General features: G+C 43.3%; 2 protein-coding genes across 2 annotated transcripts; both read right to left on the bottom strand.

The window, feature by feature from the left end:
- Positions 1-65: 65 nt before the first annotated feature.
- Positions 66-940, bottom strand: LOC125509408 (low molecular mass early light-inducible protein HV90, chloroplastic). Its single transcript, XM_048674373.1, has 2 exons — positions 652-940; positions 66-564 (listed from the first exon to the last, which is right to left on the bottom strand). Exons 1-2 carry the CDS (start codon positions 814-816, stop codon positions 211-213), a joined length of 519 nt encoding a protein of 172 aa, XP_048530330.1. The 5' UTR covers positions 817-940; the 3' UTR covers positions 66-210.
- A 2,531-nt stretch (positions 941-3,471) lies between these two features.
- Positions 3,472-4,325, bottom strand: LOC125509407 (low molecular mass early light-inducible protein HV90, chloroplastic-like). Its single transcript, XM_048674372.1, has 2 exons — positions 4,031-4,325; positions 3,472-3,949 (listed from the first exon to the last, which is right to left on the bottom strand). Exons 1-2 carry the CDS (start codon positions 4,199-4,201, stop codon positions 3,596-3,598), a joined length of 525 nt encoding a protein of 174 aa, XP_048530329.1. The 5' UTR covers positions 4,202-4,325; the 3' UTR covers positions 3,472-3,595.
- Positions 4,326-18,346: the final 14,021 nt, after the last annotated feature.

Below are 18,346 nucleotides of genomic sequence, written 5' to 3'. Positions count from 1 at the left end.
TGGTAACATATGAACGAGCAATTTTAACATCTTAGGTGGTAAGCGTAAAAAGAGGAGGTAAGAGCGACGTTAAAACTACTCATGATCGAGTATCTTTAATTAGTAGTACTACAAAGAATACGAGGATGATCAGTTCTCATCATTTACATGTCCTACTAGCTAAGTACAGGTTGTGCTATCTGGTCGACAACAAAGTTGTTTACGTTTAGTCTACACGTTGATGAAGGGCGCGCCCGTGATGATCTCGGTGGCCGCAAGAGCGACGAGGCCGAGCATGGCGAAGCGGCCGTTCCAGAGCTCCGCGTTGGCGTTCATGATGGCGCCGGCTGTGCTCTCAGCACTCTCGCCCTGGAGCAACGGCACCAAGGACGCCATGGACAGCACCGCCACAGTGTAGGCGAACCACGCCTGCCCGGTGCCGCTGCCGAGTTGCGAGAGGAGCCCGTCGCCGCGGCCTGCCTCCACCGCGAGCGCCGTCACGAAGCCCACCATGGCAAGCCGTCCGTTGATGCGCTCCGGCGCAGGGCCGCTGAACACCATCGCGTCCCAGATCGAGGTGCTCGCCTGTGCCAGGAACAAATATCAGAAACTTTGCCACTGGACTGAGTTTAGCTACGGCGCCGTGCTGCCGATATGGCATGGCATGCATACCTTGGGTTTGTTTGGCGGTGGTGCGCTCGGGCCCTCGGTTTGTGCCCTGACGACAAGGGCGCGTCGGCCCAGCGCTGGCAGAGAGCGGGCGCCGAAGCGGCCAGCTGAGCCACGAGGCAGGACGGCGGCACCGGCGAAGGAGCTCATGGCCATCATAGTCGCCATTAGGCAGCCGCGGAAGGTGCACGAAGGACGCAAGAAGATGCTGCGACAAGCGATGAACCGACAAGATGATTGCTAGCTGCTGTTTGATTTCTCGCCGAGTGTTTGTTGCTGTATTGTTCGGAGTAAGTGGCCACAATTTATAGGCCGTCCTACGGGTAAGCCAACCCGTGACGAGCTGGGCGCGGTGGCCGCGACGGTGCCCACGTCGTGAGCGGCTCTCGGCCGTGAATTTACCCTCTACGTGGAGCGACGCAGTGAGCACGCGGACGTGGAGACGGAGGGCTTCTTTCATAACCCGCCAAAATATCGAGGACTCCAGCACGGGCCAGAAGCTTGTGTCGACGCTCAGTGGTTCGGGCTTTGTCTCATTATTACTCTCACATGCAAACTAATCTTTTTTGTAAACTTTCTCACGTAAACTAACAAAAAAGCATTTTCGAGACACAGGCGGAACATGATTATGTTACTATCGAAAATTCGAAATTTGGACAAAGTCGCAATTATATATTTAAAAGAGATGGATCCAACATTACGTTATTATCAAAATTAGAAATCCTTTTATTTTCAACATCTATTAAAGTGTATATAAGTCCTTGATGTACCTGGAAGATTTGTTTCAAATTGTCAAGGAACAATTTCTTTCTACAGGATCTGATTAGGTAATACTCTCTTCGACCCATATTAATTGCCGTTGACTTAGTACAACTTTAACCGAAAGGAGTAGTAAATGGTAAGATGAAGCAAAATAGAGGCATTCTAGGATTAGATTCTTTTTTATCACATTGGGATGTTTCCTGTTCTTGAATAAACTAATTCGAGGGCAGTTTTTTTAGCATAAGTACAGACACAAGCGCTCATATACACGCGCATATACTCACCCCTATGAACGCACGCACGCACACCCTACCTCTATGAGCACCTCCGAAAGACCGAGCCAGCATATCATCTTGAGATTTACGAAGTTACCGTAGGCGCCTCGTCGTCGACGGGAACGTCTCCTCCCACTGAAAGCGCATCGCCGGAAATTCTGAAATAAATCCAGGAATACTGCGAGCACCAGGATTTGAACCCTGGTGGGTTGGGGATACCACTGTCCACCTAACCAACTCAACCACAGGTTGATTCACAATTCGAGGGCAGTTTGATGCCAACAAAATCATCAAAGAGTGGTATTCTTTATTTTGATTCAACAAAGTGCTAAGAGCTTCTTCATATTGGCTAAGTGATTCACTCTTCGCCTTGGATAAAGGAATTGATATTGGCGGAATTCTTAGAATTAACTTGCTATTAGCATCAAAAATAAAATTGACAAGTCAAAGCTGGGGTTTTTTTTTGCAAGAGATCATGCAGGAAAAGTATTGCTATATTTTTTTTCCTTTTGCAATTTCATATGTGACAGTAGGGCAAACAAAAATGAAGTACTTTTCTTTGCTCATGGGCTTTTTTTGTTGAATATTGACCCATTTTCCCCATCTTTTTTTGATTCCTTTGAATCTATTTTTTTTGTCTTTCTAGTGGTATCAAACAACCACTCAATATTTTATCTACCCCTTCAGGAAATGAATATTTGCACGAAATATTCGGACTTCCTATGGCTTTCTTTTCACTTTACTCGGAGCAGACCACCTAGTAGACTTATTGTCAAGCAAATTTAGGGATGAAGATCTTGGCAATATGCAGTTCTTGAAGAACGAACAGAAAATGAACAACTTCTGTTTGGCATTTTGGAGTAAATTCTTTCGTTCCTCGATGCTCAATCAAAACTTCTTTTTATTATGAAATCTTTCTCTAGGCTCTCGTATTCGTCCTCCGAGTCTTCCTCTAAAGTCATCTATTTGTCCTCTGAGCATTCCTCGGGGTTGCCATATTCGTCTTCCGGGACTTCCTCTAGAGTTCCATATTCGTCATCTTGGGTCATATATATCCTTTATGGGCTCTTATATTCATCTTCCGAGTCTTCCTCTAAAGTCCTATATTCATTCTTAGGGTTTCATATTCACAGTCGTCTTTTAGGATTCCGTATATTTAGATTCTTCTAGGCTTTCTTATTCGTCCTGTTGAGTCTTGTATTCGTTTTTTAGGGTCTCATAGTCTTATTTTATATTCTTGAACCCATTTATATTGACTGTATCATGCAATACGCAAAAAAAGGTATTTCTACTTAAAACACCCATAAAAGGCGATTTCGTAATCCCGAACATGATAATAGTTTTTATTCTCTTGTTCTTGATGATATTGTAATAGAATACTGAAATAATTTCTACGCCATTTGGCGTAAAAATCTGAATTATCATGAAAAATAGAAGGATGGATAAAATTTAATTGCTCGTATTAACTGATACTAAATCACAATGTGCATGAAATGTACTGTACTAGTTAATTGTAAAATAAAGTTTGTGCGAATGCTACAAGAGCAAAGTATGAAATGTACTGTACTAGTTAATTGTAAAGTCAAGTTTGGGTGAATGCTACAAGAGCAAAGTTGAGTTTAAGATTCTCTCTCCGAAATTTAGGATGCGGGATTAGCCATGCATCCCCTATCTGACTATCGGCCATTTTTAAGGAATCCAACTGTATAATTTCATTTTTGATATCTGAGACAAGGTACCTTCATAAGCCTATTATATTCCAATCCATCTCTAATTCAGCTCCCGGTAGCATATGAACTATGTATCTTTAATTAGTACTATAAAGAATACGAGGATGATCAGTTCTCATCATTTACATGTCCTACTAGCTAAGTACAGTTTGTGTTGTCCGGTCGACAACAAAGCTGGTTTTACACGTTGATGAATGGCGCGCCGATGATGATCTCGGTGGCAGCGAGCGCGACGAGGCCGAGCATGGCGAAGCGGCCGTTCCATAGCTCCGCGTTGGCATTCATGATGGCGCCGGCTCTGCTCTCGGCGCTCTCACCCCGGAGCAACGGAACTAGCGACGCCATGGACAGCACCGCTACGGTGTAGGCGAACCACGCCTGCCCGGTGCCGCTGCCGAGCTGCGAGAGGAGCCCGTCGCCGCGGCCTGCCTCCACTGCAAGCGCCGTCACGAAGCCCACCATGGCCAGCCGTCCGTTGATGCGCTCTGGCGCAGGGCCGCTGAACGCCATCGCGTCCCAGATCGAGGTGCTCGGCTGTGCCAGGAACAAATATCAGAAACGTGCCACTGGACTGAGATTAGTTACGGCGCCGTGCTGCCTATATGGCATGCATACCTTGGGTTTGTTTGGCGGTGGTGCACTCGGGCCCTCGGTCTGTGCCCTGACGACGAGGGCGCGCCTGCCCAGCGCTGGAAGAGACTGGGCACCGAAACGGCTAGCCGAGCCGCGCGGCAGGACGGCGGCGCCGGCGCCGGCGAAGGAGCTCATGGCCATCATGGTCGCCATTAATCAGCTGCGGACAGGAGGTGCACGAAGGACAGAAGAAGCTACAGATGCTGCAACAGGCAAGAAAACTGCTAGATGATTGCTAGTGGAGTGCTACTTGCTGCTGTGTCGCCGAGTGTTGTTTACTGATGTATTGTTCCGTGTGAGAGGGCACAATTTATAGGCCGTGCTCCACGCAAGCCAAGTAGCCAACCCATGACGTGCTGAGCGCGGTGGCGGCGACGGTGCCCACGTCGCGAGCAGCTCTCGGCCGTGAATTATCCTCTACGTGGAGCGAACCAGTGAGTATGCGGACGTGGAAGCCACCATGCGGAGGGCAAACAGACAAGTTGGGAAGCATCCGAGGACTCTAGCATGTACGGACCAGAAGCATGTGTCGACGCAGTGGCGACCCAGTAGCTTTGTTGTCGACCCAGTAGGACATGTAAACGATGAGAACTGATCATCCTCGTATTCTTTGTAGTTACTACTCCCTCCGATTTCAAAATAGTACAAAGTTAGTATAAAATTAGGTCATTTATTTTGGAACGAAAGAAGTACTAATTAAAGATACTCAATCATGAAGGGTTTTAAGGCCACTCTTACCTCCTTTTTTCACTCTTATCATCTTACCTCATCTTAGAGGAGGTAAGGGTGACCATGTTAAAATTGCTCGTTCATATGTTACCGGAAGCTGAATTGTTTGTCATTCAAAATCTTCTTAAAAATGAGAGCCGGGTTGGGATATAATAGGGGTACGAAGGTACCTTGTCCACATTAGAAATGAAATTATATGGTTGGATTTGTTAAAAATGCCCGATAGTCACATGTAGGATGCTTGGCTCATCCCGCATCCTAAATTTCGGACAGAGAATCTTAAACTTCACTTTGCTCTTGTAGCATACGCACAAACTTGATCTTGCAATTAACTAGTGCATTTTATGCACGCCATGATTTAGCAGTTAATACGACCATTTAAATTTTATCCATCCTTCTATTTTTCATGATAATTCGGATTTATTGGCGAAAGCAAAGAAATCGTTTCGTCATTCCAGTACAATATCATCATGAACAATAGAAAAAACTTGTTCTGGATTTTGATTGAAATCCCCTTTTATTGGCGTTTTGAGTGGAAATACTACTTTTTTTTCTTGTTGCATGTTATTGTAAATATAAAATGGGTTCAGAAATTTTAAATTTAAAAAATAGGCCCCTGGAGGATGAATATATGACTAGAGAGGAAGACTCTGAGGAGGATTAGGAGACCCTAAAAGATTAATACAAGACCCAACATGACGAATATGAAACCCTAGAAGAATATAAATATGTGGAATCATAAAAGACGAGTGTGCATATGGAACTCTAGAAGAGAAATCTGGGATCCTAGAGAACAAGTATAGGACTTTATAGGAAGACTCAAAGGAGGACGGATGTGGAACTCTAAAGGAGGAAGACAAATATGGCAACCCCGAGGAAAGGTACAAGGACAAATATGGGACTTTAGAGGAAAACTTGGAGGACAAATACGACAGCCCATCGAAAAATTCCATCATAAAAAAACATTGGATCGAGAACCAAGGAACAAAAGAATTTAGTCTAAGGTGCAAAAAGAAGTTGACCTTTTTCTATTCGTTCTTCAAGAACGGTATATCTTGGAGAGATCTTCATCCTGAAGTTACTTGACAATAGTATAATTGGAGTGGATACACAACTCACAACAAAAATACGGGAAGTCTACTAGGTAGACTGGTCCAAGTGAAGAGAAAAGAAAGCCATACGGAACTCATAGTATTTTATGGAAATGTTCATATTTTTGAAGAGATGGATAAAACATTAGGTGGTTGTTTGATACCAGACAAAAAAATTCAGAGGAATCAAAAGAAGAGGGAAAATCGGTCACTATTCAATAGAAAAACAAATCAGGAGCAAGGAAAAGTATTTCATTTCTGTTTTCCCTGCAACCGCATATGATATGGATGAAGGAAGAAATTTAGCAATACTTTTCCCGCATGATCTAGAAGAAAATAAGCCCAATCTTTGACTTGTCAGTTTTACCTCTCATGCTAATAGCAAGTAAACTCTAAGAGTTTTGCCAATATCAGTCCCTTTATTCCAAGGCCTAGAGTGAATCACTTAGCCAACGTGAAGAAGCTATTAGCACCTTACCGAATCAAAATAAAGAATGCCAATCTTTGATGATTTTTTTGGCATCAAACTGCGCTCGAATTGGTTTATTCAAGAATCAAAAACATCCCAATGTGACAAAAGAATCTAATCCTAGAATTCCTATTTGAGAAAATTTTGGGCCCTTACCTACAGTATATCTGATTTGTGTTCACCTTACTATTTACTACTCCCTCCGTTTTTATTTACTCTGCATATTCGATTTGATTGAAGTCAAACTTTAAAGCTTGGCCAAGTTTATAAAAATTGATATAAAGATTTACCGGAACAATCATATATGACGTGAAAGTATATTTAATAATGAATCTAATGATATTGATTGATTATTGTGTATGTTAATATTTTGGTTTATAAACTTCATCAAAGTTTACAAAGCTTGACTTTGACCAAAACTAATACGCGTACTAAATAAAAACAGAGGGCGTATTGCATAATCAGATACTGTAGAAATAAATTGTTCCTTGACAATTTTAATCAAACCTTCCAGGTACTTCAAGGACTTGTATGCACTTTGTAGATGAAAATAAAGGGATTTCTAATTTAATTTTTGCGAGGAAAGGATTTCTAATTTCGGTAGTAAAGTAACGTTGGATCCATTTCTTTTGAATTGTCACTTTGTCTGAATCTCAATAGTAGCATAATCATGTTCCATAGTGTCTTCAAAGTGCGTTTTTTGATTAGTTCACGTGGGTAAGTCCGCCCCCCCCCCACCACACAAAAAAGGTTGGCGTGAGAAAGTTTAGAGCATCTACAGCCAGGCATCTCAAACCCGCCTCATACGTCCGGGTGGACCGCCCGGTCACTATCCTCTCGCAAAATTTTGACTCAGACGGCCCTCTCAAACGGCCTTCAAACGTCCGGGCTAACCGCCGCTCCTCATATCCAGCCCAAATATGGGGCGGATATGGGGCGCGCGGGCACACCCGCCACGTCTGACCCGACAGCTCGACCACATCCCAAATTGCACCAAATCCACCCCCAAGACCAACCGGATCCATTTGATACATCCTCTCTTATTTCTCCTCCGTGCCGTCTATCTCGCGCTCCGCTGCCGTGCGCGCTCCGTAGCCGTTCCTAGCCTCTGCACCGCCAGCTCCGGAAGAGCGGTCCTCTCTCCCGTCCTCACCGCGGGGGACGTCGTCGCCGGCCCGGACGCCATCGTGGTACGTCCTGCAACTCTCTGGCTCCGCCTTGCGCTTGATGTGTTCGACACATTGTCTGACTGGATTTTTCATGATTTTGTTAGGGAAACGATGGATTCCGATGCTTCATCGGACAAGGAGTAAGGACCGAAGGAGCTTGACCAAATGATTCAAGATGAGGTCGTCAATTCCCCGGATTCGGACGAAGAAATGGACATGATTATGCTCATGACAATGCAAGAGGAAATGGACCGCCAAGTCAAAGCTGGTTCTTTTTCTTGCAAGAGATCATGTGGGAAAAGTATTGCTATATTTTTTTCCTTTGGCCATTTCATATGTGACTGTAGGGCAAACACCAATGAAATACTTTTCTTTGCTCATGAGCTTTTTTGTTGAATATTGACCCATTTTCCCTCTCTTCTTTTGATTCCTTTGAATCTATTTTTTTGTCTTGCTAGTGGTATCAAACAACCACTCAATATTTTATCTACCTCTTCAAGAAAATGAATATATTTTCAGAAAATATTTGGAGTTCCATATGGATTTCTTTTCACTTCACTCGGACCAATCCGCCTAGTAGACTTCCTGTCAAGTAAATTTAGGGATGAAGATCTTGGCAATATACAGTTCTTGAAGAACGAATAGAAAAGGATCAACTTTTGTTTGGCATTTTAGAGTAAATTCTTTTGTTCCTCGATGCTCAATCAGACCTTCTTTTTCTGATGAAATCTTTCGTTAGCCTCTCGTATTCGCCCTCCGATTCTTCTTCTAAAGTCATCTATGTGTCCTCTATCATTTCTCGGGGTTGCCGTATTCGTCTTCCGGGTCTTCCTCTAGAGTCTCATATTCGTCATCTTGGGTCATATATATCCTTTCTGGGCTCTTATATTCATCTTCCGAGTCTTCCTCTAAAGTCCTATATTCGTTCTTTGGGATCCCATATTTGTCTTCTAGGGTTTCATATTCACACTCCTCTTTTAGGATTCCGTATATTTAGATTCTTCTAGGCTTTCATATTCGTCGTGTTGAGTCTTGTATTCGTCTTTTAGGGTCTCATAATACTATTTTATAAGTTTAAAAATTCACATTTATATTTACAGGATCATGCAATACGCAAAAATGGTATTTCTACTTTAAACACCCATAAAAGGCGATTTCGATCGAAATCCCGAACATGATAATAGCTTTATTTCTCTTGTTCTTGATGATATTGTAATGGAATAGTGAAATAATTACTATGCAATAGAAAAAACTTGTATCCTGGATTTTTATTGAAATCGTGTTTTGAGTAGAAATACTACTTTTTTTCTTGTTGCATGTTATTGTAAATATAAAATGGGTTCAGAAATTTTAAATTTTAAAAATAGGCCCCTGGAGGATGAATATATGACCAGAGAGGAAGATTCTGAGGATTAGGAGAACCTAAAACATTAATACAAGACCCAACATGACGAATATGAAACCCTAGAAGAATATAAATATGTGGAATCATAAAAGACGAGTGTGGATATGGAACTCTAGAAGACAAATCTGGGATCCCAGAGAACAAGTATAGGACTTTATAGGAAGACTCAAAAGAGGACGAATGTGAAACTCTAAAGCAGGAAGACAAATATGGCAACCCTGAGGAAAGGTACAAGGACAAATATGGGACTTTAGAGGAAAACTTGGAGGACAAATACGACAGCCAATCGAAAAATTCCATCATAAAAAAACATTGGATTGAGAACAAGGAACAAAAGAATTTCGTCTAAGCTGCAAAAAGAAGTTGATCTTTTTCTATTCGTTCTTCGAGAACTGTATATCTTGGCGAGATCTTCATCCCGAAGTTACTTGACAATAGTATAATTGGAGTGGATAGACAACTCGCAACAAAAATACGAGAAGTCTACTTGGTAGACTGGTCCAAGTGAAGAGAAAAGGAAGCCATACGGAACTCATAGTATTTTATGGAAGTATTCATATTTTTGAAGAGATAGATAAAACATTAGTGTAACGCCCCGTAACCATTGTGCCACGTGTCTTCCTATTATTCGCAGTTGTTGCCATGTCATTGCTTGCGTGTCATGCATTGCATATCATGTCATCATGTGCATTTCATTTGCATACATGTTCGTCTCATGCATCCGAGCATTTTCCCCGTTCTCCGTTTTGCATTCCGGCGCTCCTATCTCCTCCGGTGGTCCTTTCTACCTTTCTTTCGTGTGTGGGGGTTAAACGTTTCCGGATTGGACCGAGACTTGTCATGCGGCCTTGGTTTACCACCGGTAGACCGACTGTCTGTTGGAAATATGCCCTAGAGGCAATAATAAAAGCGTTATTATTATATTTCTTTGTTCATGATAATTGTCATTATTCATGCTATAACTGTATTATCCGGAAATCGTAATACACGTGTGAATACATAGACCATAATATGTCCCTAGTAAGCCTCTAGTTGACTAGCTCGTTGATCAACAGATAGTCATGATTTCCTGGCTATGGACATTGGATGTCATTGATAACGGGATCACATCATTAGGAGAATGATGTGATGGACAAGACCTAATCTTAAGCATAGCACAAAGATCGTGTAGTTCGTTTGCTAGAGCTTTTCCAATGTCAAGTATCTTTTCCTTTGACCATGAGATCGTGTAACTCCCGGATACCGTAAGAGTGCTTTGGGTGTATCAAACGTCACAACATAACTGGGTGACTATAAAGGTGCACTACAGGTATCTCCAAAAGTGTCTGTTGGGTTGACACGGATCGAGACTGGGATTTGTCACTCCATATAACGGAGAGGTATCACTGGGCCCACTCGGTAATGCATCATAATTATGAGCTCAAGGTGACCAAGTGGTTGATCACGGGATCATGCATTACGGTACGAGTAAAGTGACTTGCCGGTAACGAGATTGAACAAGGTATTGGGATACCGACGATCGAGTCTCGGGCAAGTAACATACCGATTGACAAAGGGAATTGTATATGGGGTTGATTAATCCTCGACATCGTGGTTCATCCGATGAGATCATCGTGGAGCATGTGGGAGCCATCATGGGTATCCAGATCCCGCTGTTGGTTATTGACCGGAGAGTCGTCCCGGTCATGTCTGCATGTCTCCCGAACCCGTAGGGTCTACACACTTAAGGTTCGGTGACGCTAGGGTTGTGAAGATATGTATATGCAGTAACCCGAATGTTGTTCGGAGTCCCGGATGAGATCCCGGACGTCACGAGGAGTTCCGGAATGGTCCGGAGGTAAATAATTATATATAGGAAGTACTGTTTCGGCTATCGGGACAAGTTTCGGGGTTATCGGTATTGTACCGGGACCGCCGGAGGGGTCCTGGGGGCCCACCGGGTGGGGCCACCTATCCCGGGGGGCCACATGGGCTGTAGGGGGTGCGCCTTGGCCTATATGGGCCAAGGGCACCAGCCCCTATAGGCCCATGCGCCTAGGGTTTCCATATGGGAGGAGTCCCACTAGTGGAAGGCACCCCTAAGTGCCTTGGGGGGGAGGGAAACCTCCCCTGGCCACCGCACCTAGGAGATTAGATCTCCTAGGCTGCGCACCCCCCCCCCTTGGACCTCCTATATATAGTTGAGGAGAGGGACGACTTCATACCTCAGCCTTTGGTGCTTCCCTCTCTCCCTGTTACATCTCTCCCTCGTAGTATAGGCGAAGCCCTGCTACTGTGACGCCCTGCATCCACCACCACGTCGTCGTGTTGCTGGATCTTCATCAACCTCTCCTTCCCCCTTGCTGGATCAAGAAAGGAGGAGACGTCATCCGTTCCGTACGTGTGTTGAACGCGGAGGCATCGTCCGTTCGGTGCTAAGATCTTCGGTGATTTGGATCACGTCGTGTTCGACTACATCATCCCCGTTCTTTGAACGCTTCCGCTCGCGATCTACAAGGTACGTAGATGCATCTAATCACTCGTTGCTAGATGAACTCCTAGATGGATCTTGGTGAAACCGTAGGAAAATTTTTGTTTTCTGCAACGTTCCCCAACAGTGGCATCATGAGCTAGGTCTATGCGTAGTTCTCTTGCACGAGTAGAACACAATTTGTTGTGGGCGTAGATGTTGTCAACTTTCTTGCCGCTACTAGTCTTATCTTGCTTCAACGGTATTGTGGGATGAAGCGGCCCGGACCAACCTTACACGTATGCTTACGTGAGACCGGTTCCACCGACAAACATGCACAAGTTGCATAAGGTGGCTGGCGGGTGTCTGTCTCTCCTACTTTAGTTGGAGCAGATTCGATGAACAGGGTCCTTATGAAGGGTAAATAGAAGTTGACAAATCACGTTGTGGCTTTCACGTAGGTAAGAAAACGTTCTTGTTAGAACCCTACTTCAGCCACGTAAAACCTGCAACAACAATTAGAGGACGTCTAACTTGTTTTTGCAGCAAGTGCTTTGTGATATGATATGGCCAAAGTTGTGATGAATGATGAATGGTCTATATGTGATGTATGAGATGTTCATGCTATTGTACAAGGAATCACAACTTACATGTCGATGAGTATGACGGTGACAGGATGATCATGGAGCCCCAAGATGGAGATCAAAGGAGCTATGTGATATTGGCCATATCATGTCACTATTATTATTTGATTGCATGTGATGTTTATCATGTTTTGCATCTTGTTTACTTAGAACGACGGTAGTAAATAAGATGATCCCTTACAACAATTTCAAGAAGTGTTCTCCCCTAACTGTGCACCGTTGCTACAGTTCGTCGTTTCGAAGCACGCCGTGATGATCGGGTGTGATAGATCCTTACGTTCACATACAGCGGGTGTAAGACAGTTTTACACATGCAAAAACACTTAGGGTTAACTTGACGAGCCTAGCATGTACAGACATGGCCTCGGAACACAGAAGACCGAAAGGTCGAGCATGAGTCATATAGAAGATACGATCAACATGAAGATGTTCACCGACGTTGACTAGTCCGTCTCACGTGATGATCGGACACGGTCTAGTTAACTCGGATCATGTAATACTTAGATGACTAGAGGGATGTCTAATCTGAGTGGGAGTTCATTAATAATTTGATTAGATGAACTTAATTATCATGAACTTAGTCTAAAATCTTTACAATATGTCTTGTAGATCAAATGGCCAACGTAGTATTCAATTTCAACGCGTTCCTAGAGAAAACCAAGCTGAAAGACGATGGCAGCAACTATACGGACTGGGTCCGGAACCTGAGGATCATCCTCATAGCTGCCAAGAAAGATTATGTCCTACAAGCACCACTAGGTGATCCACCCGTCCCACAGAACCAAGACGCTATGAACGATTGGCAGACACGTACTGATGACTACTCCCTCGTTCAGTGCGGCATGCTTTACAGCTTAGAGCCGGGGCTCCAAAAGCGTTTTGAGAGACATGGAGCATATGAGATGTTCGAAGAGCTAAAAATGGTTTTTCAAGCTCATGCCCGGATCGAGAGATATGAAGTCTTCGATAAGTTCTTCAGCTGTAAGATGGAGGAAAATAGTTCTGTCAGTGAACACATACTCACTATGTCTGGGTTACATAACCGCTTGACTCAGCTGGGAGTTAATCTCCCGGATGACGCGGTCATTGACAAAATCCTCCAGTCGCTTCCACCAAGCTACAAGAGCTTTGTGATGAACTTCAATATGCAGGGGATGGTAAAGACCATTCCTGAAGTATTTGCTATGCTGAAATCAGCAGAGGTAGAAGTCAAGAAGGAACATCAAGTGTTGATGATGAATAAAACCACTAAGTTCAAGAAGGGCAAGGGTAAAAAGAACTTCAAGAAGGACGGCAAGGAAGTTGCTGCGCCCGGCAAGCAAGCTGTCGGGAAGAAGTCAAAGAATGGACCCAAGCCTGAGACAGAGTGCTTTTATTGCAAAGGGAAGGGTCACTGGAAGCGGAACTGCCCCAAATACTTAGCGGACAAGAAGGCCGGCAACACCAAAGGTATATTTGATATACATGTAATTGATGTGTACCTTACCAGTACTCGTAGTAACTCCTGGGTATTTGATACCGGTGCCGTTGCTCATATTTGTAACTCACCGCAGGAGCTGCGGAATAAACGAAAACTGGAGAAGGACGAGGTGACGATGCGCATCGGGAATGGTTCCAAGGTCGATGTGATCGCCGTCGGCACGCTACCTCTACATTTACCTACGGGATTAGTTATAAACCTCAATAATTGTTATTTAGTGCCATGTTTGAGCATGAACATTGTATCAGGATCTCGTTTAATACGAGATGGCTACTCATTTAAATCCAAGAATAATGGTTGTTCTATTTATATGAGAGATATGTTTTATGGTCATGCTCCGATAGTCAATGGTTTATTCTTAATGAATCTCGAGCATATTACTACACATGTTCATAGTGTGAGTACCAAAAGATGTAAGGTTGATAATGATAGTCCCACATACTTGTGGCACTGCCGCCTTGGTCACATAGGTGTCAAACGCATGAAGAAGCTCCATGCAGATGGACTTTTAGAGTCTCTTGATTATGAATCATTTGACACGTGCGAACCATGCCTCATGGGAAAAATGACCAAGACTCCGTTCTCAGGAACAATGGAGCGAGCAACCAACTTATTGGAAATCATACATACTGATGTGTGCGGTCCAATGAGTGTTGAGGCTCGCGGTGGCTATCATTATGTTCTCACCCTCACTGATGACTTGAGTAGATATGGGTATGTCTACTTAATGAAACACAAGTCTGAAACCTTTGAAAAGTTCAAGGAATTTCAGAGTGAGGTTGAAAATCAACATGACAGGAAAATCAAGTTTCTACGATCAGATCGTGGAGGAGAATACTTGAGTCACGAATTTGGCACACACTTCAGAAAATGTGGAATAGTTTCACAACTCACGCCGCCTGGAACACCTCAAAGTAACGGTGTGTCCGAACGTCGTAATCGCATTCTATTAGATATGGTGCGATCTATGATGTCTCTTACCGATTTACCGCTATCTTTTTGGGGCTATACTTTAGAGACTGCCGCATTCACTTTAAATAGGCTCCGTCGAAATCCGTTGAGACGACACCGTATGAATTATGGTTTGGGAAGAAACCTAAGCTGTCGTTTCTAAAAGTTTGGGGATGCGATGCTTATGTCAAGAAACTTCAACCTGAAAAGCTCGAACCCAAGTCGGAAAAATGCGTCTTCATAGGATACCCTAAAGAAACTATTGGTTATACCTTCTACCTAAGATCCGAAGGCAAGATCTTTGTTGCCAATGACGGACTCTTTCTAGAGAAAGAGTTTCTCTCGAAAGAAGTAAGTGGGAGGAAAGTAGAACTTGATGAAGTATTGCCTCTTGAACCGGTAAATGGCGCAACTCAAGAAAATGTTTCTGAGGTGCCTGCACCGACTAGAGAGGAAGTTATTGATGATGATCAAGATACTTCTGATCAAGCTCCTACTAAAATTCGAAGGTCCACGAGGACACGTTCCGCACCAGAGTGGTACGGCAACCCTATCTTGGAAATCATGTTGTTAGACAACGGTGAACCTTCGAACTATGAAGAAGCGATGGCAGGCCCGGATTCCGACAAATGGCTAGAAGCCATGAAATCTGAGATAGGATCCATGTATGAAAACAAAGTATGGACTTTGACTGACTTGCCCGTTGAACGGCGAGCCATCGAAAATAAATGGATCTTCAAGAAGAAGACAGACGCGGATGGTAATGTGACCATCTATAAAGCTCGGCTTGTCGCTAAGGGTTATCGACAAGTTCAAGGAATTGACTACGATGAGACTTTCTCACCGGTAGCGAAACTAAAGTCCGTCCGAATCATGTTAGCAATTGCCGCATTCTACGATTATGAAATATGGCAAATGGACGTCAAAACGGCATTCCTTAATGGTTTCCTTAAGGAAGAGTTGTATATGATGCAGCCGGAAGGTTTTGTCGATCCTAAGAATACTAACAAGGTGTGCAAGCTCCAACGCTCGATTTATGGGCTGGTGCAAGCATCTCGGAGTTGGAACATTCGCTTTGATGAGATGATCAAAGCGTTTGGGTTTACGCAGACTTATGGAGAAGCCTACGTTTACAAGAAAGTGAGTGGGAGCTCTATAGCATTTCTCATACTATATGTAGATGACATACTTTTGATGGGAAATGATATAGAACTCTTGGACAGCATCAAGGCCTACTTGAATAAGAGTTTTTCAATGAAGGACCTTGGAGAAGCTGCTTATATATTAGGCATCAAGATCTATAGGGATAGATCAAGACGCCTCATAGGTCTTTCACAAAGCACATACCTTGATAAGATTTTGAAGAAGTTCAAAATGGATCAGTCCAAGAAAGGGTTCTTGCCTGTTTTGCAAGGTATGAAATTGAGCTCGGCTCAATGCACGACCACAGCAGAAGATATAGAAGAGATGAGTGTCATCCCCTATGCCTCAGCCATAGGTTCTATTATGTATGCCATGCTGTGTACCAGACCTGATGTAAACCTTGCCGTAAGTTTGGTAGGAAGGTACCAAAGTAATCCCGGCAAGGAACACTGGACAGCGGTCAAGAATATCCTGAAGTACCTAAAAAGGACTAAGGAAATGTTTCTCGTTTATGGAGGTGACGAAGAGCTCGTCGTAAAGGGCGTAGATGTTGTCAACTTTCTTGCCGCTACTAGTCTTATCTTGCTTCAACGGTATTGTGGGATGAAGCGGCCCGGACCAACCTTACACGTATGCTTACGTGAGACCGGTTCCACCGACAAACATGCACAAGTTGCATAAGGTGGCTGGCGGGTGTCTGTCTCTCCTACTTTAGTTGGAGCAGATTCGATGAACAGGGTCCTTATGAAGGGTAAATAGAAGTTGACAAATCACGTTGTGGCTTTCACGTAGGTAAGAAAACGTTCTTGTTAGAACCCTACTTCAGCCACGTAAAACCTGCAACAACAATTAGAGGACGTCTAACTTGTTTTTGCAGCAAGTGCTTTGTTGATATGATATGGCCAAAGTTGTGATGAATGATGAATGGTCTATATGTGATGTATGAGATGTTCATGCTATTGTACAAGGAATCACAACTTACATGTCGATGAGTATGACGGTGACAGGATGATCATGGAGCCCCAAGATGGAGATCAAAGGAGCTATGTGATATTGGCCATATCATGTCACTATTATTATTTGATTGCATGTGATGTTTATCATGTTTTGCATCTTGTTTACTTAGAACGACGGTAGTAAATAAGATGATCCCTTACAACAATTTCAAGAAGTGTTCTCCCCTAACTGTGCACCGTTGCTACAGTTCGTCGTTTCGAAGCACGCCGTGATGATCGGGTGTGATAGATCCTTACGTTCACATACAGCGGGTGTAAGACAGTTTTACACATGCAAAAACACTTAGGGTTAACTTGACGAGCCTAGCATGTACAGACATGGCCTCGGAACACAGAAGACCGAAAGGTCGAGCATGAGTCATATAGAAGATACGATCAACATGAAGATGTTCACCGACGTTGACTAGTCCGTCTCACGTGATGATCGGACACGGTCTAGTTAACTCGGATCATGTAATACTTAGATGACTAGAGGGATGTCTAATCTGAGTGGGAGTTCATTAATAATTTGATTAGATGAACTTAATTATCATGAACTTAGTCTAAAATCTTTACAATATGTCTTGTAGATCAAATGGCCAACGTAGTATTCAATTTCAACGCGTTCCTAGAGAAAACCAAGCTGAAAGACGATGGCAGCAACTATACGGACTGGGTCCGGAACCTGAGGGTCGTCGAGGGTCAGGGTCGCCGAGCGGTAGAGGAAACCCTAAATAGAAAGTATCGTCGGTGTGAGATACATGTGGCCGTCGTGTCGGACACTACATCCACGTCCCACAAGTGACGTGGGCGTCGAAGCCCGCGCCACTTGTGGGACGTGGATGTAGTGTCCGACACCGACGGTACATGTATCTCACACCGACGATACTTTCTATTTAGGGTTTCTCCTCTACGCTCGGCGACCCTCGACGACCCTCGTTCCCGACAAAATAAAGAGAAGAAGAAGGAAAAAAGAGGAGAAGAAAGAATAGAGGAGAAGAACTACTCTATTCTTTCTTCTCCTTTTTTTTCTTCTTCCTCTTCTTTTTTATCCTCTTCTTCCTCTCATGTTCGACGACCCTCGACCCCTCGGCGACCCTAGACCCCCTCTCGACCCCCTCATGTCGAAGTTATCGGGTAGTGGGTATATCGAAAACGACATACCCGATACATACATACATACATATCACATGAATCCAACATATATGAACAAAATTAACATCTACTAATTAACAACCTAAATAAAAAAACTAATACATATAGGAAGAAGAAGAAAAAAGAAGAGAAAAGATAGAGGAGAAGATCTCCTCTATTATTTCTTCTCCTCTTTTTTTTTCTTCTTCCTCTTCTTTTTTTATCCTTTTCTTCCTCTCATGTTCGACAACCCCCTCTCGACCCCCTCTCGACCATCGACCCCCTCTCGACCCTCATATATAAAACATTTTCTTCCTTCTATTCCTTCTTCCTAAATATATAAAACTTTTTTTAAAATGAAACTAACCTAAAATGTACTAAATCAGAGAACATATATAGATAAAAAATTTCTAATTAAAAATCTAACTTTTGCATATATGTATTTTTAAAACATCATTACAATTGAAAAAATACATACATACATACAAAAAACATGTAAAAAATACATATATGAACATACATCAAAAAATACGTATATCTAAAAAATACATACATACACATATATATGAAAATCTAAAAACATGTAAAAAATAGCATGTATAATAAAAAAATGCACGGCGGCGGCGGGGGCGGCAGACG

Source organism: Triticum urartu, chromosome 5 (genome assembly GCF_003073215.2).
Source record: "Triticum urartu cultivar G1812 chromosome 5, Tu2.1, whole genome shotgun sequence".
Lineage (NCBI taxonomy): Eukaryota > Viridiplantae > Streptophyta > Magnoliopsida > Poales > Poaceae > Triticum > Triticum urartu.
The sequence above is the reverse complement of the archived record's forward strand: the minus strand, read 5'-3'. Positions and strand labels throughout refer to the sequence as shown.